Below are 23,151 nucleotides of genomic sequence, written 5' to 3' on the forward strand. Positions count from 1 at the left end.
AAGCGATTATTTTTTATTTTTTTTTTCAATGAAACTCATTGATGGTATTGTGTCTCAGGGTTCTTTGTATAACTGAACTCAATCTCCGATACCTGTGATAACTACTGTAGTTTGCAAGGTGAGGCCAGTAAAAAGGAAAACTGGATGCTCCACAATATTAATCAGGCCACAGTTTTCAAGTAACAGGGGAAAGAATAAAGGATCTCTCTGCTGCCAAAAAGCATCAAATAATGCAATGCCTTGGACAAGGGATGAAAACATTAAATATGTCACGAAAACGTAAGCGTGATCATTGTACTGTGAAGAGATTTGTGGCTGATTCAGAGCACATACGTGTTCGTGCTGATAGAGGCAGAATGAGGAAGGTTTGTCAGGCAAGTCCATCGGATTAAGAGAGCTGTTGCTAAAAAGCCGTTACAAACCAGCAAATACATCTGAAGCTGCTTGTGCCTCTGGAGTCCCTCAAACCTCAAGGTGTAGGATCCTTCAAAGGCTAGATGTGGTGCATAAACCTACTATTCGACCACCCCTAACTAGTGCTCACAAGTAGAAACTGTTGCAGTGAACCCAGACATACCTGAAGACTAATTTACAAACAGTTTTGTTTACTGATGAGTGTCGAGCAACCCAGGATGGTCCAGATGGATTGAGTGGTGGATGGCCACCGTGTACCAACAAGGCTGTGACGTCAGCAAGGAGGTGGAGGAGTCATGTTTTGGGCTGGAATCATGGGGAGACAGCTGGTAGGCCCCTTTAGGGTCATCTTCATGCATGACAATGCACCATCTCATGCTGCAAAGAATACCTCTGTCATTGGCTGCTATGGGCATAAAAGGAGATAAAAACTCATGGTGTGGCCACCATCTTCCCCTGACCTCAACCCTATAGAGAACCTTTGGAGTATCATGAAGCAAAAGATCTGAGGGTGGGATGCAGTTCACATAAGAAGCTCTGGGAGGCTATTCTGACATGGAAAGAAAGCCAAGCAGAAACTCTCCAAAAACTCACAAGTTCAATGGATGCAAGAATTGTGAAAGTGATATCAAAGAAGGGCTCCTATGTTAACATGTAACTTGGCCTGTTAGGATGTTTTGGCTTTAAATAGCTTTTTATTTCAGTGAATGTGACCTCCCAATGCTGCAAATTCCACAAATGAGCATTTTCAGGTCTTTAAGGGTACTTTCACACTTGCGTTCAGCGGAGTCCGTCACTATGGAGAATAGCGCAGTCCGTTAACGCACTGCGCTATTCTCCATAGACTTGTATGGATGACGCACTAACGCAAGTGTCAGCTTTGCATCCGCCAGACGACGCAGGGTTGTTATTTTGACGCTGCGTCGGGCGTAAGGAACGCAGCATGTAACGTTTTTTTGAGCAGTGGAATCCTTTGGATTTCACTGCGCATGCTCTGGTTCCCTGCACCCGTAGCCAGGGTACACATCGGGTAACCAAGGAACCCTGGTTACGTGAGCCCGACACTTCCCTGCTCGGCTCCGCCCCCTCCCGCACTACGTATATACACACGGACACAACCTCCCCCAGCAATGCAGTCCCTGCGGAACTGACGTCCTCAGCCATGGCCCCGTTCGGCTCCACCCACTTCGCACTCCGCCACATTGTAGGCGACCGAACGATCAGCTGATCACCCGGTGTTGTTTTGCAGCATCCGTTGTGGCACTATATGCAACACATCCGTTGCATCCGTCACACAACGCAATGCAATGGATACCGTTCAACGCAAGTGTGAAAGTAGCCTAAAACATAAAATGTTTAGAAACTCTACTGTGCCTAATAATTTGGAACAGTGCATTTTGAGGTTTGTTTTTTTAAAAAAAAAAAAATTGAAGATTATACTGTTATCATTGGGAGGTTTCTTCAATAAAATTATATGTATACTCTAATGGGTGATGACTTACACTGACTCATTTACACCGACCATTTAGGAAAATCAGAAAAATATCATTTGCATATTAATTTGGAACATTGTGTATACCAGAATGAGGGCTTACATACATTTATATATAAAGAGAATTTGGGCATTTTACCCCCATATTAGTGTCAGCAGCAGATCCTCGCCCCATAACTGTGTCATGACCACATTTGCTTAAAATTGAATTTTCCTCCCCTAAAACCAGGGTTTGTCTTATGATCCGGTGCGTCTTATAGTATGAAAAATACGGTACATTCCCTTTTCTAAAAATGAACTGGCAACACTAACTTGACAGCAGGCCATACCGGTACATCCCAAGTCATGTCCTGGTAATCACCGCCGGCTGCTGCTGTGAGCCTGCGGCGATCCCTGCACATTTCTGCTTATTTAAACAGCAGATTTGTGCAGGAAGATCTGCGATCCACTCGTGCCTGTTAAACCCCTTAAATCTCACTGTCAATGTGACAGCACGATTTAAATAAAAAAAAAAATAAAAAAAAAAAAAATCGGCTGGTGTGAAGGGGTTAAGCTTAGCAAGCCCCAATGAAAGCATCCGTTTGATTATCATATAATCCAAACGACGGACGGCGACTGGTCCTTTTGACGTACAAAAAGTTACTTTGGAAATCTTCTGTCTGACAGACATTTTTCGACAGATCCATCGGATGGATGAAATGCCGCAATCCGACGCTGATACAAGTCGATGAGAAAAAAAAAATGGATCCAGCTGCATCAGTCGCTGGATCTGTTTCTAAATTCAACGGATTGTGACTGATGGCAAAAAACTCGTGTGAAAGGGGCCTTAGTTTTCAATTAGTGATCATACAAAACTAACCTGTAAACACAACTGTACAAGGCTTTAAAATGCTAGAAGTATTTGCTGTCCAGTTGTGTGCGTTTCTTCAGAAGTGTCTTTAGTTCCATAAAGATGCGGTACATTCTGGTATCCTCCATTTTGATACAAGTAAAGTATATTTGTACCGTGTTAGCCAGTAGAGATAAAAAAAAAGCTCTTATCTCTACTGGCTAACACTGTACAAAGATATATTTTACTTTTATAGAAGTATTTGGACATACATACTTTGAAATATTGTTGTAAACTCACTTAGGCTGTGCCCACAGGGAAGGTGTCCTGCGGATATATCCGCAGGAGCTTCCCAGAAAACCACAGCACAACTTCGTTTCAATGCTGCGGTTTTATTGCGGAATGTACTGCGGTTATGCTGTAGGCATTCTGCATTGAGGATACAGTACCATGACTTCGGCACTGCATCCTCAATGCAGAACAAGTGCTGGAGTGATCGGGGCATTCATACCTCCATCACACAGCACTTCACTCTCAGGCTATGTCTGTCTGCACATTGCCGAGAAGGTGGGCGGGACTGAACTAGCTCCGGCTCTCCCATGACCGTAGATAGTGCTGGCCCTGCCCACCTCCTGGCTCCACTGCACCGGAGGAAATGACTCCGGTGTCTGCTATCAAGGCAGGTAAGTATGGGATCGTGCAGAAAAAGCCGCAGGAATAATTGACATGCTGCAAATTTTTCCGCAGGGAAATCCGCATTATTTCTGCTGCGGAAAAAAAAAAAAAAGCAAAAAAAAAAACCAGCATGGGCACAGCAGTTCCAAAATGCCATAGAAATGTTGGGGAGTCGCTGTACTGCAGATTTGAGAAATTCGTAATTTGTGAAAAAAAATCGCGGCAAATTCTGCAAATTTTCTGCAGCGTGGGCACAGCCTAAGAAAATACAAAATGTAGTTTTGTACTTGGAGGGGAATCGCATCGCTGGATGGTTTATATTTTAAAGTTTCAAACATTTATCATTTTAATACAAGGCCACCTTCAAATATTAAGATTTTCCCAGTCTTCATAGTATCACATTTAATTACTCAAAACACTGCAAATTAGTGTTTTGGCAAAGGATAAGTCGTCAGCACGTTCCTTCCAGCTACAGTCATTGAAAAATGCTTTCAGATAAGTAAATTGGAAGGGTGTAAAATAAAGCCAGGAAACCACACCGAAGAAGAAACTTTACCTGCAGAAGCAGAGCTGCTCATGATAAAAGGTCCGTTAGTAACACAAGAGAAAAGTTCGTCAGATCCCCGCTGGAAGAGAATAAAAGAAAAGCGTAAGATGACAGCACAGAATAGAACGGTAAAGAAGACATTCTGTGGAGAAATGATTATTTTGCAATGTCAAACTTGCAAAAGTGAAATATCAGTATTCTATACACCAAAGTAGAAAAACAACAATGAAAGATTTACAATCACACCAACTACACCACTTTGGTGCAGGCTGCAGTTCCCTGCACTGCCAGGTGGCTGCATAGTCTTTATCGAATATGTGGATTCACACTTCCAGGTATCTCCTGCCCTGCACAGCAATGCAGGAGCAGAAAGTATTAGGCTGCTTTCACACCTCCGGTTTTAGCAGAGCCGGCCAAGCCAGGTCTAAACCCTATGCAATGGATGCAGTGACATACGTTTTTTTTACATGCGGCCCATCCAGTTTTTGCCGCTTGCAGCAGGCTACTGAGCATGCAGTGTGGAAAAACGCATGCGGCGGCTGGATGCGGTTTTTGCTGCAGGACACCCGCATCGGCCGGGTGCGGGTTTTTTTTTGCCAGACCAAAAAAAAAAAAAAAAAAATGTGCCAGGCAAAGTTTCATCCGACCGCCGCATTGGCTAAATCTGCCGCATTCGGCAAAAAACGGACGGAACGCAAGCCCATGCGGCACAATACGGCACCAATGTAAGGCTATGCAAAAAGACGCAACCAGCGGCACAGTAAAAAAAAAAAAAAAGTTGCGTTTTTCTGCAAAGCGCCGGATTGTGCCACACAAGAAAAACCAGATGTGTGAAAGCAGCCTTAGGCTATGTGCCCACGGGGACAGTGTCCTGCGGATATATCCGCAAGACATTCCGCAGGTGCTCCCAGGAAACAGCACCACAACTTTTGTCTGTTTCCATGCTGCGGAATGTCGTGCGGATATGGTGCGGGCATTCTGCATTGAGGATACAGTACCATGGCTTCGGCACTGCATCCTCCATGCAGAACAAGTGCTGCAGTGATCGGGGTGCTCATACTTACCTCCGTCATGCAGCACCTCGCCTTCCGGCGGCCGGGTCACTGCCAGGCAGCGTCTGGTTCACTGTGCTGGAGGTGGGCGGGCCTGAACCAGCTCCGGCTGTCACATGACCGGAGCTCGTGCAGGCCCCGCCCACCTCTTCCTTCCTGTACCTGGCTGGATCCACCGCGCTGCTGTACACCGGACGGAGAAGTGACTCGGGTCTCTATCAAGGCAGGTAAGTATATGAGACCCTGCGGAGAAATCCGCAACAAGTGACATGCTGCAGATTTTTCCGCACAAAAATCCGCAGCGTGGGCACAGCATTTCCCAAATGCCATAGAAATGGCTGGGGAGTAGCTGTGCTGCAGATTTCTGGAAAATCCGCAGATTTTCCACGAAAAATCTGCGGCAAAATCCGCGCATTTTCCGCATCGAGGGCACATAGCCTTACAGTGTGGCAGTTTAGTAACCCTGTAAAAGAAATGGACTTCCGACCACAAAACAGGCAATAAGCAGCATGCACACCTTACCAGATGGGTTCAAGTTACCTGGTTACTAAGTGATGACAGATACTACTGTACTGTAACTTAAGTCACAAAGGCTTTTTAGAAGCAGTTACCATTGCAAGGTTCCATTGTAAATTTGTAAACATTATGCTACTATATATTTAATGAGCACATGTGGCACCGCACAATTCTACAAGCAAATCTAAAACTAACTGACCGCCCAAAAAGAGCGAATTGTGGAGGGGAGGTGTATGAATACCAGATGGAACTTAACTGCATTAGACATACTGTAGAAGCAACCTTAACTACGTTATTGTAAACCTACAGCACCCCATGTGCTATGACTAAAGCCAGAGTCACATTTGTGTGTGACTTGCATCAATGGACACTGCGTACCACTCTCCAGACAGTACGATGCAGTTGCATGCTCCTGCCCGGAGAGTGGAATGCCGTAACGGAAGATGCGACAATTCTCACACAAGTGTGACTCCGGCCTACGTTCACAAGCATATTTCACGCCCCTTATCTGGACAGCAACGCCTGATCTGGTGGTGTATAAACTGAACTTTCAGCCTCACATGAACTTATGAGGTTGCCAGACCAGGCATTGTGGTTCAAATATGCTGGTACAAACCTGGCCTAAAAGTGCAGATGTGTGAAGTATAACGATAGGGCAGCATTGCACAGAAATTCTAGCTACTGAGGGCTTATCAATGACCACTTCTGTTTAAACTGCATTGATCCTTGATAAAGCAGGAATTGACCCATTGTTCTACAATATCCTGTGAGTAGCTGGACAGCAGCTTACTACAAATTCATACCATATTTAGACACTTTAATACTACTATAGTACTGGTAATTGTGAACCATGACATTTTCCCTAGATGTTTCATACTTAAGGAATACCATATTATATAGAATATATACAGTATATTCTACATACAAAGGGCTGCTGATAAGTCTTTGGTTTTACCAAGAAAGAAATGAGATAGGATTATGAAACTTCCACATACTCTCCACTGATGTCAACACACTTACATTGGTATTCCAAGTTCTGTAAGCCTAGCAAAAAGAATTTTGGTTGTGCCACAAACCAGGCATCCGTGTGAATGGTGTGAAATTTGGTAACCTTGAGGTTTCTTCAGGTTTGGAAACAGGATATTCTGAGGGAGCCAGAACTGGTGTAAAAAAAAAAATATATATGGGTGGTAAACCAGCTGGAAGCCCAGCTCTGCCAGTTATGCCCTTGTCGCTTGTGCAGTGTTAGAGACATTGTCTTGCAGGAACAAGATTCCTTTGGACAGCTTGCTGCGCCATTTGGCCTTCAGAGCTGTCTTCAATTGGTCCAAAAGTTCAATGTAATTCCTTGCATTGATGGTGGAACCCTTTTGAGGGTAGTCCACTAACAGCACACCCTCTATCCCAGAACATAGCCGCCATCTCCTTAGTGGCCGATTTTTGCACCCTGAACGTCTTTGGACGAGGAGAACCAGTGCCTCCACTCTTGACTGCTCCTTGTTTTCAGGGTCATACAAATAATCTAGGTCACATTCATAGTGACCAGTCGATCCAGGAGGTTATCAGTCTGGAAACGCTGACAAATTGACCAGGAAGTTTTCACTCGCATGCTTCTCTGATAGCTGTCAAAGATTTGGGGGTTTTGGGGACCCACTTTGCGGATCGCTTCCTCATGTCCAAATGTTTGTGGAAAGTGACATTCACGGAAAATCCCCATGATGTCTATTGCTTTAGCTGAAATTCATCCATTCTCCAGTATGAGGTTGTGCACAGCATCGACAATCTCCAGAACAACCACTCTTGGTCGTCCAGGACGTTCCTCATTGGTGCTGAAGTGGCCAGTTTTCAATTTGGCAACCCAGTTCTCAACTGTGAAATATGAAGGGCATTGATGCCCCCAATGTCTACAACATATCTCCATGAGTATCTTTTGCAGACTTTCCTTGCAAAAACAAGAATTTTATCCCTCATCTGCTTAGTTGCTGTGAATATCGCATTAGACTGCCATTTTGCTTTCCCGCATGTATAGAACGTTGTTGCCATAAGCAGCAAACAAAATTTTGAAAACATTAGTCAGAATGCTTTCATGTAAGTTACAGAGATCAAGCAGGATAGTCAAGCATATTCATGAGCTCTGTAGGATCCCACCATCCCCACCACCGATTAGCAGCTGTGTACACGGTATATGGGCAGGATAGAAAGCTGCCAATCCGTGGTGGGGGAGGTGTTAGAGTTCCACATTCAAATCAAAATGACGGCAAACAGCTCAGTGATACATCACTGGAATCAGGGTCTGTCTCATTATGCTGCCCTCAGATGAGGTAGCAAAAACCTTTTAGTAGATTCCCTTCAAAATGGAGAATCCATTCAGATTTGACTTTGCTCTAGCCATATCTGGTAAAAAGAATGAATAATATTATATATATATATATATATATATATAATATATATATATATAATTATTTTTTATTATTAGGTCACACTTTATTAGAAAGGCTATATAAAAACAGACAGGCTTTGGAAACAAGCGCCTTATGAGGTTACAAGTCTTAGGGTACCGTCACACTTTAGCGACGCAGCAGCGATCCCACCAACGATTGACCTGGTCAGGATCGCTGCTGCGTCACTACATGGTTGCTGGTGAGCTGTCGAACAGGCAGATCACCAGCGACCATCCCCCAGCCAGCAGCAACGTACAAGCGACGCTGCGCTTGCACGGAACCGGCGTCTGGAAGCTGCGGACACTGGTAACTAAGGTAAACATCGGGTATGGTTACCCGATGCTTACCTTAGTTACCAGCGCACACCGCTTAGCGTGTGCAGGGGACAGGAGCCAGCACTGGCAGCGTGAGAGCTGCGGAGGCTGGTAACGAAGGTAAATATCGGGTAACCACCTTGGTTACCCGATGTTTACCTTGGTTACAGCTTACCGCAGGCTGTCAGATGCCGGCTCCTGCTCCCTGCTCATTCAGGATTGTTGCTCTCTCGCTGTCACACACAGCGATGTGTGCTTATCAGTGGGAGAGCAACAATAAAAAAAAAACAAACCAGCACTGTGTGTAACGAGCAGCGATCTCACAGCAGGGGCCAGATCGCTGCTCAGTGTCACACACAGCGAGATCGCTAATGAGGTCACAAAAACCGTGACTCAGCAGCGATCTCAGTAGCGATCTCGCTGTGTGTGAAGTACCCCTTAAGGCTATGTGCGCAGTCTATGGAGATTGTGCAGGGGGCGTGCGCACGTGGCATTTTAGAGCGCAGCGCTTCGGCTACTGCCGAAGCGCTGCGTTCTAAGAAGTGACATGTCACTTCTTCCGTGCGCTTTGCCGGCAGCTCCTGCTCTGTCTATGGCAGGAGCTGCAGGCAGAGCGCATGGAATCGGCGCTCACTACGGACATTTCTGCAGCGATTTAAAGCGCACATGTGCTCTTCAGATCGCTGCAGAAATTTCTGCAGTGAACTGTACGCAACATGCGCACATAGCCTAATTGGCGGTAGGTGAAAGGCCTGAGGCAGTACACTTATATCATTGTTCCTGTCCATAGGTCTACACAAAAGACTACACCTAGAAAGATAAACCTGCAATAAATGCAGGGTGGGGCAGCAGGGCAGCATTCCACAGCTTGAAGAGGACTGCAGTTAGGCAGACACTCCCAATCATTGCTTTAAGCAAAAGAGCTAACCAAATCAAAGACTGCAACAGAGAATGGAAATTTAAAACAATTACTCCCATAGTTGTATGGTCTCTTAGGAATTTACATAAGCTGAAGAGCAGTAATGTTAAAGGTGGTCTCCAGTAAAACACACAAGTATCACCTATTGACCTTCAGTATGTTGGGTCTCAAACACATTCCTGATTTGATCGACAGAATAGGGATTTTTTAATCCCATTAAAATAGAACAGCAGTATGCAAGCCTGACTGCCTCATCTTTCATAGAGTTAGACAGAAAGAAGAGTGCAGCCCCACAGAATAAATGGGGCGGTCGAGCATACACATTGATGACTTTAAAGGTGATAAAATTGACTGAATCAGCACTGGTACCAGTGGCTTGATCCCCAAAGAATAATAAGTTAGCACCTTTTCAGTATATAGTCGATTACTTGTTTTCACCGAGAACCCCAAATCCTCTGATGTGTATTATTCAAATAAGTAGACATCTTTCATTTTGTTACTCAGACCAACTTAGCCTATACAAATTGCTTTATGATATGGAGTCAAAACAGTCACATGGTATATGAGGGATCCAAGATAATTTATAAATGCACAGTAAAGGAGTTGTCTGGTGAGAACAAGGTATCTGCTCCATTTATTAAGTGACTGTACTGACCTTAATGTCTGTTTCTGATGAGTTCCAAAAATGAATAAAACTGACCACTGGTCAGATCAGGTTACCTAGCATAGGACTAAGACATCTAATTCAGGAATAAAGCACCCAGTCACATTACGAGTATACAATGCAATACAAAACAATTTCACTTTGGAAATGTGTGTTAATCCCAAATCCTTCTTTGGAACTATATTATAAAAAAACAAATATTTGATGTGTGAGCCTAAAACTGAGATAGGCAAGTACACAGCACGAGACCACACGGGAGAAAGGACAATACACTCTACATTCAGTAGAATTAAGTAGTAAGTTTGGCAATGGCAGATTGCCACATATCTAGAAAGCAATACCATTTGTACCAGGATCAAGGTATGGTAGCTGGAAAGGCCACATGCGGCATCCAATAACCACAGAAGCCAGGCATTTCAGAGCACATTTTTGGCAGGCAACCAAGGGTGATAATTACTAATGCCATAGCAACAGGGCAGCCATCCTGGCTCATGCAGCCCTTACTCCAACTAGAAGACAGCTTTGTGCAATAAAGTCAGGGCCACAATTTAACGCTACACAAGTCCTACATTACAACTACATTTTAAAAGGGCAGTGAACACCCTAGAAGTGCAACGCATTAGTGATGATACTGGCACTGTAAAAGACCGACCAGAAACACTTTAATAAACATTAGGATAGAACATTATTCTTACCTTCGTGCCAACTGTAATGTCTTGAACAATGCTGTAAAAAAAACCAAACAAACGGTAAGTTAGGTGTGAGATGACCTGTGTGTGGGGACAATAAGGCACCTACATTCTGGCAATCAGTGGGGGACTCAGTGGTCAGTTACACCAGACCATAGGCTTCACACATTGCGTTTTTACAGTGGAAAGAGATTCAGCATTTTACAACACCAGCAAAGTTGATGAAATTTCTGATATCTCACGGGTTTGTCTTGCAGATATGAACCACCCTTTTAATTAATAGACCTTGGAATAATTTCCACAGTTAGAAGTATTATATAAAATGCTCTTGCACCGAGATGTTATATATGTGTTTTTGCTATGTACTGTGTATTGGACGTGTCTGATCATACATCTCCTTGGCCAATGAGGAAGTACAGTATACAGATTGTATCTGATTCTGAGAGGTAACCATTTCCCTGCCTGAATTTAATAAAAGGCTTTATCTCAAACAAGGAATATTTGCGATCCCAGGCTGTAAAGTTTTATATTCTATTGTGTCCTCCCGGGCTCAGGAACTGTGGTATGATCAGACCATGTCCCTGTACGGTCAGACATCCATTACATAGAATTCTCAGCACAGGAATATATTTTTTTTATAACACATCTAATTGTGGAAATTACTATACTACAAGATCTACTGATTAAAATAAAATTGGTTAATGGAAAACCCCCTTTAAAATGGATTGGCTTTAGCATATATGGCAAAAACCTGGTGCATGTCGATTTCTTTCTGCAGAGCCCTCCATTCCAAAGTTGTGCATCTCCCAAGTAATAATGCAGCATCCAACAGAACTTCTCTGAACAAAGCCATGCTTGATTGGCCAAGGACAGAAGAAAGCAGGTATGGTTATAGGGCAGCATGATTGCTATGGTGCTGACGTTTCAAATCCCACCAAAGACATCTGCAGCAAGCTTATATATGTTCTCCACATGTGTGGGCTCTCTGGGAGCTCTGCTTCCCATACCAATGGGGAATTAAGCTTGTGAGCCATAATGGGGGCAGTGAAGTCTTGGAATATGACAGCGCTGTACAAGTAAAATATACAGGAAACATGACAGGTTGAGAGGGGGGTGGAATAACTGGAACAAACTAGTACAAAGGAAAGAAACTTCTAGAGTCAGTGGAAGAGCACTTTAACAAGAGAAAGGTCCCAAGCAAGTTCTATGCAGCAGAGTAGGAAGGGTCGGGTAGTAAAGGTGGCCATGCCTCTCCCCCACCTACAGCCTGATGGTGGCCACAGGAAACGCTTTGTTACAGTCACCAGTCAGACTGGTTTCTACTAGAGTACAGGACAAAGGCAGAAGGAATGCAAGAGTTGCACAACCATCTCAGGCTGACATGGTGACAGGATGTGAGTAAGCAATTATGTGCAAGAAAGCAGAGAAGCCTGGCCACCATGTATAAGCTCTATAGGCATGCAGCCCCACGTCCAGGCGTGAACATAGCCACCCGCGTGCCCTGCGGGGGGAGAGGAAAGGTGAGCCCCCCCCCCCCCCTTCCCCGTGTGCACTACAGGGCTGGGGGCGCGAGGGAGAAAGGTGAGCACGGCCACCCATGTGCCCTGCAAGAAGAAGGGGGAGGGGGGGAGGTGAGCACAACCACCCGTGTGCCCTGCGAGAAGGGGGGGGGAGGGGGGAGGTGAGCACAACCACCCGTGTGCCCTGCGAGAAGGGGGGGGGGAGGGGGGAGGTGAGCACAACCACCCGTGTGCCCTGCGAGAAGGGGGGGGAGGTGAGCACAACCACCCGTGTGCCCTGCGAGAAGGGGGGGGGGGGGTGAGCACAGCCACCCGTGTGCCCTGCGAGAAGGGGGGGGGGTGAGCACAGCCACCCGTGTGCCCTGCAAGAAGGGGGGGGGGGTGAGCACAGCCACCCGTGTGCCCTGCAAGAAGGGGGGGGGGGTGAGCACAGCCACCCGTGTGCCCTGCAAGAAGGGGGGGGGGGGAAGGTGAGCACAGCCACCCGTGTGCCCTGCAAGAAGGGGGGGGGGGGGAAGGTGAGCACAGCCACCCGTGTGCCCTGCAAGAAGGGGGGGGGGGGGGGGGGGGGAAGGTGAGCACAGCCACCCGTGTGCCCTGCAAGAAGGGGGGGGGGGAAGGTGAGCACAGCCACCCGTGTGCCCTGCAAGAAGGGGGGGGGGGAAGGTGAGCACAGCCACCCGTGTGCCCTGCAAGAAGGGGGGGGGGGGGGGGGGGGAAGGTGAGCACAGCCACCCGTGTGCCCTGCAAGAAGGGGGGGGGGGAAGGTGAGCACAGCCACCCGTGTGCCCTGCAAGAAGGGGGGGGGGGGGGGGAAGGTGAGCACAGCCACCCGTGTGCCCTGCAAGAAGGGGGGGGGGGGGGGGGAAGGTGAGCACAGCCACCCGTGTGCCCTGCAAGAAGGGGGGGGGGGGGAAGGTGAGCACAGCCACCCGTGTGCCCTGCAAGAAGGGGGGGGGAAGGTGAGCACAGCCACCCGTGTGCCCTGCAAGAAGGGGGGGGAAGGTGAGCACAGCCACCCGTGTGCCCTGCAAGAAGGGGGGGGAAGGTGAGCACAGCCACCCGTGTGCCCTGCAAGAAGGGGGGGGGGGGGGGGGTGAGCACAGCCACCCGTGTGCCCTGCAAGAAGGGGGGGGGGGGGGGTGAGCACAGCCACCCGTGTGCCCTGCAAGAAGGGGGGGGAGGAGTACAGCCACCCATGTGTCCTGCAAGAAGGAGGGGGAGGGGGGGGGGGGAGAGGGAAGGTGAGCACAGCCACCCGAGTGCCCTACAGGGGGGGGGGGGGGGAAGGAGGAGTACAGCCACCCGTGTGCCCTGCAAGAAGGGGGGGGGGGGAAGGTGAGCACAGCCACCCGTGTGCCCTGCAAGAAGGGGGGGGGGTGAGCACAGCCACCCGTGTGCCCTGCAAGAAGGGGGGGGGGGGAAGGTGAGCACAGCCACCCGTGTGCCCTGCAAGAAGGGGGGGGGGGGGGGAAGGTGAGCACAGCCACCCGTGTGCCCTGCAAGAAGGGGGGGGGGGGGGGGAAGGTGAGCACAGCCACCCGTGTGCCCCTGCAAGAAGGGGGGGGGGGGGGGGGGGGAAGGTGAGCACAGCCACCCGTGTGCCCTGCAAGAAGGGGGGGGGGGGGGGAAGGTGAGCACAGCCACCCGTGTGCCCTGCAAGAAGGGGGGGGGGGGGGAAGGTGAGCACAGCCACCCGTGTGCCCTGCAAGAAGGGGGGGGGGGGGGGAAGGTGAGCACAGCCACCCGTGTGCCCTGCAAGAAGGGGGGGGGGGGGGGGAAGGTGAGCACAGCCACCCGTGTGCCCTGCAAGAAGGGGGGGGGGGGGAAGGTGAGCACAGCCACCCGTGTGCCCTGCAAGAAGGGGGGGGGGGGGGAAGGTGAGCACAGCCACCCGTGTGCCCTGCAAGAAGGGGGGGGGAAGGTGAGCACAGCCACCCGTGTGCCCTGCAAGAAGGGGGGGGAAGGTGAGCACAGCCACCCGTGTGCCCTGCAAGAAGGGGGGGGGGGGGGTGAGCACAGCCACCCGTGTGCCCTGCAAGGGGGGGGGGGGGGGGGGGGGGTGAGCACAGCCACCCGTGTGCCCTGCAAGAAGGGGGGGGGGGGGTGAGCACAGCCACCCGTGTGCCCTGCAAGAAGGGGGGGGAGGAGTACAGCCACCCATGTGTCCTGCAAGAAGGAGGGGGAGGGGGGGGGGAGAGGGAAGGTGAGCACAGCCACCCGAGTGCCCTACAGGGGGGGGGGGGGGGAAGGAGGAGTACAGCCACCCATGTGCCCTACGGAGGGGGGGGGGGGGTTGGGGAGAGGGAAAAGTGAGCACGGCCACCCGTGTTCCGTACTGGAGAGGGGGGGGGGGGGGGGGGGGAAGTGAGCACAGCCACCCATGGGCCCTACGGAGGGGGGTTGGGGGGGAGGGAAAGGTGAGCACGGCCACCCGTGTTCCTGCCTGATTGAACAGTGCGCGTACAGCCCCACCCGTGTTCCCTGCGTGGAGGGGGAAGATAAGGACAGAGCCCCGCCCGCGTGCCCTCCGTGCAGTGGGAAGGTAAGCACTCTTCGGCGGTGTATGTATAAGGAGGTGGAGCGTGCAGGGCAGGCTAGGGGCCTCCAGGACGCCTCCATACACACTCGCTGGGAGAGTGCAGACAATGGGGCGCATTAGTGGGAGAGATGCTGCTGTAGGAGCAGGTGGGACAGCACACCACGTATACAAGGCAAGATGGAAACCCGCACTTCCTGGACAAGAAGCCCACTGCACATGGGAGGGGGCGGAAGGGTTAACTCACTGCCACATCATCGCCACACACGCCGTGCACCTCCTCCACTCGCGAGTTTCCCGAAGTTCCCGAAAACTGCACATACACGTAATGTCCCTAAAAAATAGCCCAGCACACGCCTTTGCCCGCACAGTAGCCTTACCCCGGCCTGCCGTACACGAACAGGCGCCCCAGCTTCCACAAAACTCACCCTTCCATGACACACACGAGAACCACCCGGGTCGGAGAGGAGGCGCCGCAATAACTAAGGAACTCGCAGCGACCGCCTCATATAGAGTCTTAAAATGGCGACCGGACTGATGACGCAGGGGTAGCTGCTCTCCATTGGGCGTTGTGGCTGCACGGCCAAGGAGGAGGCGGGGCTATAAGATCAGGCTCCGCCTCCAGCATTCCCGCCAAAGTAAGGTGCGTCACTTGGCGGCGGCATACCACCGCGGGTAGGTGTGGGAGCGGTCAGTTTGGCTGGAGGCTGGTTTGTGCCGCTGTGACAACACAAGCTTGGCTGACGGCTACGAAATAGTCTCCATGGTTATATCTAGAAGGAGGAAGAAAGTTTCCTCAGCTTTTGGATGGCGCTGCTTTTGTAGAGGGTGCCTAAAACCTACTCACTATTTATTAGGCGATGTGCACGGGAGTGCAAATACTTATGCGTCTGCAAAAAACGTGTGTGCGCTGTAGTTTTCTAGTGAGGTTGGACACCAATGAAGGCTATAGAGATTGCCATACAGATCTATGATACAAGCCCCAATATATACAGTGCCTTGTGAAAGTATTCGGCCCCCTTGAAGTTTTCAACCCTTTCCCACATTTCAGGCTTCAAACATGAAGATAAAAATGTTAATGTTCTGGTGAAGCATCAACAAGTAGGACACAATTGTGAAGATGAACGAAATGTATTGCTTATTTTAAACATAAAAAAATAACTGAATAGTGGGGCGTGCAATATTATTCATCCCCTTTACTTTCAGTGCAGCAAACTCACTCCAGAAGTTCATTGAGGATCTCTGAATGATCCAATGTTGCCCTAAATGACTGATGATGATAAATATAAGCCACCTGTGTAATCAAGTCTCCGTATAATGCCCCTGCTCTGTGATAGTCTCAGGGTTCTGTTTAAAGCACAGAGAGCATCATGAAGACCAAGGAACACAACAGGCAGGTCCGTGATACTGTTGTGGAGAAGTTTAAAGCTGGATTTGGTTACAAAAAGATTTCCAAAACATTAACCATCCCAAGAAGCATTGTGCAAGCGATCATATAGAAATGGAAGGAGTATCATGCCACTGCAAATCTACCAAAACCCGGCTGTCCCTCAAACATTTCATCTCAAACAAGGAGAAGACTGATCAGAGATGCAGCCAAGAGGCCCATGATCACTCTGGATGAACTGCAGAGATCTACAGCTGAGGTGGGAGAGGCTGTCCATAGGACACAAATCTGGCCTTTATGGAAGAGTGGCAAGAAGAAAGCCATTTCTCAGATATCCATAAAAAGTGTTGTATAAAGTTTGCAACAAGCCACCTGGGAGACACACCAGACATGTGGAAGAAGGTGCTCTGGTCAGAAGAAACCAAAATCAAACTTTTTGGGCACAATGCCAAACAATATGTTTGGTGTAAAAGCAACACAGCTCATCACCCTGAATATACCATCCCACTGTCAAACCTGGTGGCAGCATCATGGTTTGGGCCTGCTTTTTTTCAGCGGGGACAGGGAAGATGGTTAAAATTGATGGGAAGATGGATGGAGCCAAATACAGGACCATTCTTGAAGAAAACCTGTAGGAGTCTGCAAAAGACCTGAGACTGGGACGGAGATTTGTCTTCCAACAAGACAATGATGGAAAACATAAAGCAAAATCTACAATGGAATGGTTCACAAATAAACATATCCAGGTGTTAGAATGCCGAGTCAAAGTCCAGACCTGAATCCAATCGAGAATCTGTGGAAAGAGCTCAAAACTGCTGTTCACAAACTCTCTCCATCCAACCTCACTGAGCTCGAGCTGTTTGCAAAGGAAGAATAGGCAAGCATTTCAGTCTCAATGTGTAAAACTGATAGACACATACCCCAAGCGACTTGCAGCTGTAATTGCAGCAAAAGGTGCAGAATAATATTCCATGCCCCACTTTTCAGTTATTTATTTTTTAAAAAAAAGTTTAAAATAAGCAAATTTCGTTTAACTTCACAATTGTGTCCCACTTGTTGTTGATTCTTCACCATAAAATTTACATTTTTTATCTTTGTTTGAAGCCTGAAATGTGGGAAAAGGTTGAAAATTTCAAGGGGGCTGAATACTTTCTCAAGTCACTATATATTGGGGGGTTTGTATCATAGGTCTACAGCTTATGATTAAAATAAAGCAGACAGCTGGGGCCTAATGACTTGCCACAGAAATGCCACGTCACATTAGATGCGCTAATTCTGGCACTTCACCTTAGCTCTTCCCCATGCAAGTAAAAGGATAAGGCACAGCCAATATAATGGAGGTATATCAAGGTGTACTTGTTGGTTTCCAAACCGTAAGTCAATCAAGGTACAAGGCACTCTCAAGGGTTAATTTTCATATAATTTATTCTAAAGTAGTTTTAAACAGGTGACGTTTCAGCCACTTGGTGGCCTTCATCAGACAACTGGTATCATAAACTGCCCCCCTCCCCTTTTTGTTCCTATTTGCTAAAGGTGCTATTTAAACATGGCGCCCTGACACTTATTGCACGCAGCATAGCGGTGGATACAGTTCCCTTGACACTCCAATTTTGACCAGTTTTTGATACCAGTTGTCTGATGAAGGCCACCTAGTGGCTGAAACGTCACATGTTTAAAACTACTTTGGAATAAATTATATGAAAATTAACCCTTGAGAGTGCCTTGTACCTATTTGATTGACTTCCCCATGCAAGAGCTTGATGCCAGCGGATACTACAGAGGTGACAACCCCCAAACCATTACCCTGATAACCATACTGTTGTGAACACATTTGGACTGGGTTCTGGTTTGGGATTCCCTCTTGTGGCCAGTGCTGGTAGTGGAGTTGGTCTGCTTAACAGAAGCCAGACAGCTGATGATGATTGGAAATCAGGTTCTTCAGACTGGGCCTATATAACTGAGTAGTTTAAACTTGGTTTGAGCCAGTGATCAATGTTGCTTCCTGTGGAAATTCTGAAGCCTGCCATATCTTCTGTTTCTACCTGAACACCTAACAGAAGTTTGGTCTTGTACCTCTGCTGGTTTTGTTTCCATTTTTCTGTTTAATTTGGAGATACTAAGGCTTGTTCCCTGATCTTACTTGTGGAGTTCTGGCTGGAGATGGATCATTCCCAGCTGTGTACCTTGCTCCATATTCTGCAAAGTATTTGTGTTTTGTCATGCTTGGTATTAATTTTATTTGTTTGGTTTTTTTTTAGGGTTTTGCGCGGCTGCAGACAGTGTTCTTTAATGTCCTTTCCTTTATAGATAGTTTAGGCCTCATCTTTGCTGAATCTGTTTTCTGCCTGTGTACTGTGTTTCATCTTGTCTCACTGGCTTTATATGTTTGGGGGCTAGCTATATCTTTGGGGAAATGCTCCGAGGCATATTAGCTTTCTGTGTTTTCTCCCTTTAGGAAGAATTAGTTATCCGGCTGTGTCGAGGCGACTAGGTCATCGTAGGTTTGTCTCACGGCTACTTCTAGTTGTGTTGTCAGTGTAAGGTTTGCAGTCAGCTGAGATTCCAACCACTCTGGTGACACTCTGGATTTCCTAGTTATTGCCCTCTTTTTTTTTTTTTATCCTCCTTGGTTACTGAATCATAACAGTATCACCAGCCAAATTTAAGATACAAGGGTACTCAATAGAAGGAAAAAAAAGTAAATTTTTTTTGCATCTTTCCTCTTTTTCTCTGGGTGTCGTGGATGATCTTGTGCTGCAATGGATGTTATCCAATTAGCTGATCGAGTTGATCATCTTACTTCTCAGGTTAAGGATATATCCGATTATCTTGCTCAGACACCTACTGTAGAACCTAAGATCCCTGTCCCTGATTTGTTTTTTTTGGGATCGGTCTAGATTTTTAAAGTTTACGAACAATTGTAAGTTATTTTTTGCCTTGAAACCAAAGTCCTCAGGGTCTTCCATGCAGCGAGTTCAGACTATCTCCCTGTTGCGTGATGACCCCCAAGATTGGGCTTTTTCCCTGGCGCCTGGAGATCCTATTCTTGCTGATGTGTATTTTTTTTTCAGGCTCTGGGGTTGTTGTAAGATGAACCTAATGCTACTAAGCAAGCCGAGAAGACATTATTGGCTTTGATCCAGGGTCAGGAACCCGCAGAGATATATTGTCAGGAATTTCGAAAGTGAGCGGTCCTTACTGAATGGAACGATGCGGCGCTTGATGCTCTTTTCGGAAGAGTTTGGCAAAGCCTGTAAAGGATGTTATGGTGGGCTTTCCTGTCCTGTCAGGTCTCAATGACTCTGGCATTGGCCATTCAGATTGACAGACGTTTACGTGAACTTAAAACAATGCGAGCAGAGATGTCGCTCTCAGAGCGGTCTCCGGAGCCTATACAGTGTGATAAGGTCCTTTCTAGGGCTGAAGGGCAGAGTTTTAGATGGCATAATAAGCTATGTTTTTTCTGTGGAGATAGGGTATCCTCAGCTCACCTGTTCCTCGGGCTGCCAGTCCTTGCGGGTGCCAGGGATCCACCGGCAAGTCCCAGCCGGTCTAGGAAAAATGCAAAAAGAGGAAAGGATCCGGCACAAACTCCTCTGGATAAAATGTCAAAGCTTTATTAGCAAATATTAAAAAGGTTCCATCCGTGTAAACAAAAAGAGGGAGTTATCCCATGGAAACTTAAGTTTCCATGGGATTACTCCCTCCTTTTGTTTACACGGATGGAACCTTTTTAATATTTGCTAATAAAGCTTTGACATTTTATCCAGAGGAGTTTGTGCCGGATCCTTTCCTCTTTTTGCATTTTTTCTGTGTAGATGCCGCTCATACTTTTTCAGTCTGCCCTAAGCGCGAAAAACGATTTGCCCGTTTATTTACTTTGGGCAATATACAGCCTAAGGCTACATTCACATCAACGTTCCGTTTTGCGGTCCGCAAAAAACGCCCTTTTTTTCACGGATGCATCCGTGTAGCATCCGTGTGACATCCGTTCCGTATACAGTCCATGTGTCATCCGTGTGCCTTCCGTTTTTTGGTTTTTTTTGCGGACCGCAAAAAACGTAAGCAGCAAGAGAGATAAATAGATGAGTAGATATCGAGATGGATATAGAGAGATAGAGGGATGAATGAATAGAGAATAGATAGATAATAGATGAGAAAGACATATTTAATGTCCTACCTCCCTGCATATTCTAAGCTGGCACTCTTTAGTGACTTTCATGTGGCACTAAAGGGTGCTTAGCCTTGTATTTAGCCAAAAAATCAATAAGTAATTAAAAAAAAAACGACGTGGGGTTCCCCCTATCTTTTGTAGCCAGGGTAAAGCAGACGGCTGCAGCCTGCAAACCACATCTGGCAGCTTCACCTTGGCTGGTAATCCAAAACAGAGGGCACCCCACGTCGTTATTTTAAATTAAATAAATAGTTTAAAACAAAAAACACAGGGTCCCCCCCCAAATTGGATCACAAGGTAAAGCGGACAGCTGTGTCTGGTATGCTCAGACTAGGGAGGTCCACTGTTATTGGACTCTCTCTAGCCTAAAAATAGCAGGCTACAGCCACTCCAAAAGTGGTGCATCCATTATATGTGCCAATCCTGGCGCTTTGCCCCAACTCATCCCGTTGCCCTTGTGCTGTGGCAAACTGGGTAATATATGGAGTTGATGCCAGATGTATAATGTCACCTGGCACCAAGCCTTGGGTTTAGTGATGTTACGCGTCTTTCAGATACCTGATATTACTAACCCAGTCAGTATTAAAAAAAAAAAAAAAAAAGTTTTATTTGGAAAAACACTCCACAAAACATTCCCTCTTTCACCAATCTATTGAAAAGAACAATCAAATCCGGGTCCGGCATAATCCAATAAGGGGGTCCCACGATGATCCATACCATAGTCACTGTCCCAGTCAATGAAGAACAGAATGTTCCCCATTGGCTGGGAGAGTAGTGCAGTGACCTGAGCTAACATCAACAGGTCAGCTTAGGTCACTGCAAGGGATGACGAGCGCTGCTGTCAGGATAGATGAGATTATTACCTGCTGTGACGATTTCCTGCACTCCTGACGTCAGCGCTGTCACTGCCTTCCATTGTCCGCCGCGTTCACAGCACAGAATCGCGGGAGCCCGTGAAGTCACCGCTAGTCACAGTTTCGGGCCGCCCGCGAGACTTGAAGTGAGAATGCGGCGGGCATAGAAGGCAGTGACAGCGCTGACGTCAGGAGTGCAGGAGATCGTCACAGCAGGTAATGATCTCATCTAACCTCCTGACAGCAGCGCTCGTCATCCCCGCGGCTGCCCGCACTGCAATGTGAGAAGCTGCTGATACTGCAGTGCGGGCAGACACTGACACACTGCTGTTCGGGCAGCCGCAGGGCTGACAGGGAGCGGGACACAGACTGCACGGGCACCCGACGGAGGTGTCACGGAAGTGCTTCCGTGCGGCTTCCAGGGATTTTGCGGGCCAATTGACCTGTATTGAGTCACAGTCCGTTATTTCAGAACAGAATAGGACATGTTCCATAATAACGGAATGGACATACGGCATCCAATGTGTTTTTTTTTTTGTTTTTTTTTGTGCCATCCGATCCTACACAAAAGACATTGTCCGTAGGTCTGCAGAAAAACAGGAACTGACCAGGACAAACGGAACGATCATTTGAATGATCCCTTAGTTATTTTTGTCAATTTCGTTGCTCTGTTCCCTGTCGTCATTTTTGGCAATGGTTTTTATTGATTCAGGAGCTGCCCTGAACTTGATGGATTTTGGGTTTGCTGAGCGTTGTGGTTTCCCTATGGTACCTTTGCAAACTCCTATTCTTTTGAGGGGTAATGATGCTACCCCTTTAACTTAAAATAAGCCCCAGTTTTGGACCCAGGTGATGATGCAGGTTGCACCAGACCACTAGGAGGATTGTAAGTTTTTGTTGTTGCATAATTTGCATGACACTTTGGTACTGGGATTCCCTTGGTTGCAAACCGATAATCCAGTTATGGATTGGACATATTTGTGACTAGTTGGGGCTGTGAATGTGTGCATAGTGATACTCCTATTTTGTCTCAGACACAGGAGGTCCCTGACTACTTGTCGGATTTCACGGATGTATTTAATGAGACTGAGGCTTCGTCCTTGCCTTCGCATAAGGACTATGATTGCGCTATTGCATTAGTGCCTGGATATAAATTTCCCAAAGGACGGCTTTTCAATTTATCTGTACCGAAACATGTTGCTATGCGGACTTATATTAAGGAGTCATTGGAGAAGGGTCTCATCAGACAGTCATCTTCACCTCTGTGTGCCGTTTTTTTCTTTGTGGCCAAGAAGGATGGCTCTTTGCGACCCTGTATTGACTATCGTCTCCTTAATAAAATTACGGTTAAATATCAGTATCGATTGCCTCTGATTTCCGACCTGTTTTCTAGAGTGAAGGGTGCTAGTTGGTTTACTAGTCTCGATCTTCGGGGGGCATATAATCTCATTAACATTAAGCAGGGTGATGAATGGAAGACAGCGTTTAATACCCCTGAGGGGCATTTTGAGTACCTGGTGATGCCCTTTGGGCTCACTAATGCCCCCTGGAAAAAAAATCATTTTCCAGTTATTCATGAATGATATTTTCCGGGACTTTGTTGACAAGTTTTTGATTATTTATTTGGATGACATTTTGATTTTTTCTGATTGAGATTCTCATGTTGAACAGGTTCGGACAGTGTTTCAGGTTCTCAGGGACAATGCGCTGTATGTTAAGGGATCGAAATGTCTTTTTGGCGTACAAAAGATTTTTTTTTTTTTTTGGGGGGTTCATTTTGTCCCATCTTCTAATGAAATGGATCCGGTAAAGATCTACGCCATTCATGATTGGGTTCAGCCTACTTCTTTGAAAGCCTTTCAGAAGTTTTTGGGTTTTGCTAATATCTATTGTAAATTCATAGGCATTTTTTTTGTATTATCAATCAAGCCATTGACTGATTTGACTAAAAAGGGAGCTGATGTTTTGAATTGGTCTCCAGAGGCAGTCTTGGCTTTTCAGGAGCTTAAAAGGAGGTTTACTTTTGCTTCAGTCTTGCGGCAGCCTGATGTCTCTTCCATTTCAGGTGGAGATTGATGCGTCAGAGATCGGAGCAGGGCTGTCTTGTCTCAAAAAGATCCTGTGA

At 47.3% G+C, this 23,151-nt stretch overlaps 1 protein-coding gene across 2 annotated transcripts in view; it reads right to left on the reverse strand.

The window, feature by feature from the left end:
• PTBP1 (polypyrimidine tract binding protein 1) overlaps positions 1–15,129 on the reverse strand; it is a 29,167-nt gene extending 14,038 nt beyond the window's left edge. The window contains exons 1-3 of one of the 2 annotated variants that reach the window (XM_075352746.1): positions 15,040–15,129; positions 10,559–10,589; positions 3,967–4,036 (exon numbers count right to left, since the gene is read on the reverse strand). In XM_075352746.1, coding sequence (XP_075208861.1) covers positions 3,967–4,036; positions 10,559–10,589; positions 15,040–15,047 — 109 coding nt within the window. In that variant the 5' untranslated portion in view covers positions 15,048–15,129. The remainder of the gene's footprint in view (positions 1–3,966; positions 4,037–10,558; positions 10,590–15,039) is intronic. The other variant, XM_075352757.1, reaches the window with a different exon arrangement.
• Positions 15,130–23,151: the final 8,022 nt, after the last annotated feature.

This window comes from Anomaloglossus baeobatrachus, chromosome 1, assembly GCF_048569485.1.
Source record: "Anomaloglossus baeobatrachus isolate aAnoBae1 chromosome 1, aAnoBae1.hap1, whole genome shotgun sequence".
Lineage (NCBI taxonomy): Eukaryota > Metazoa > Chordata > Amphibia > Anura > Aromobatidae > Anomaloglossus > Anomaloglossus baeobatrachus.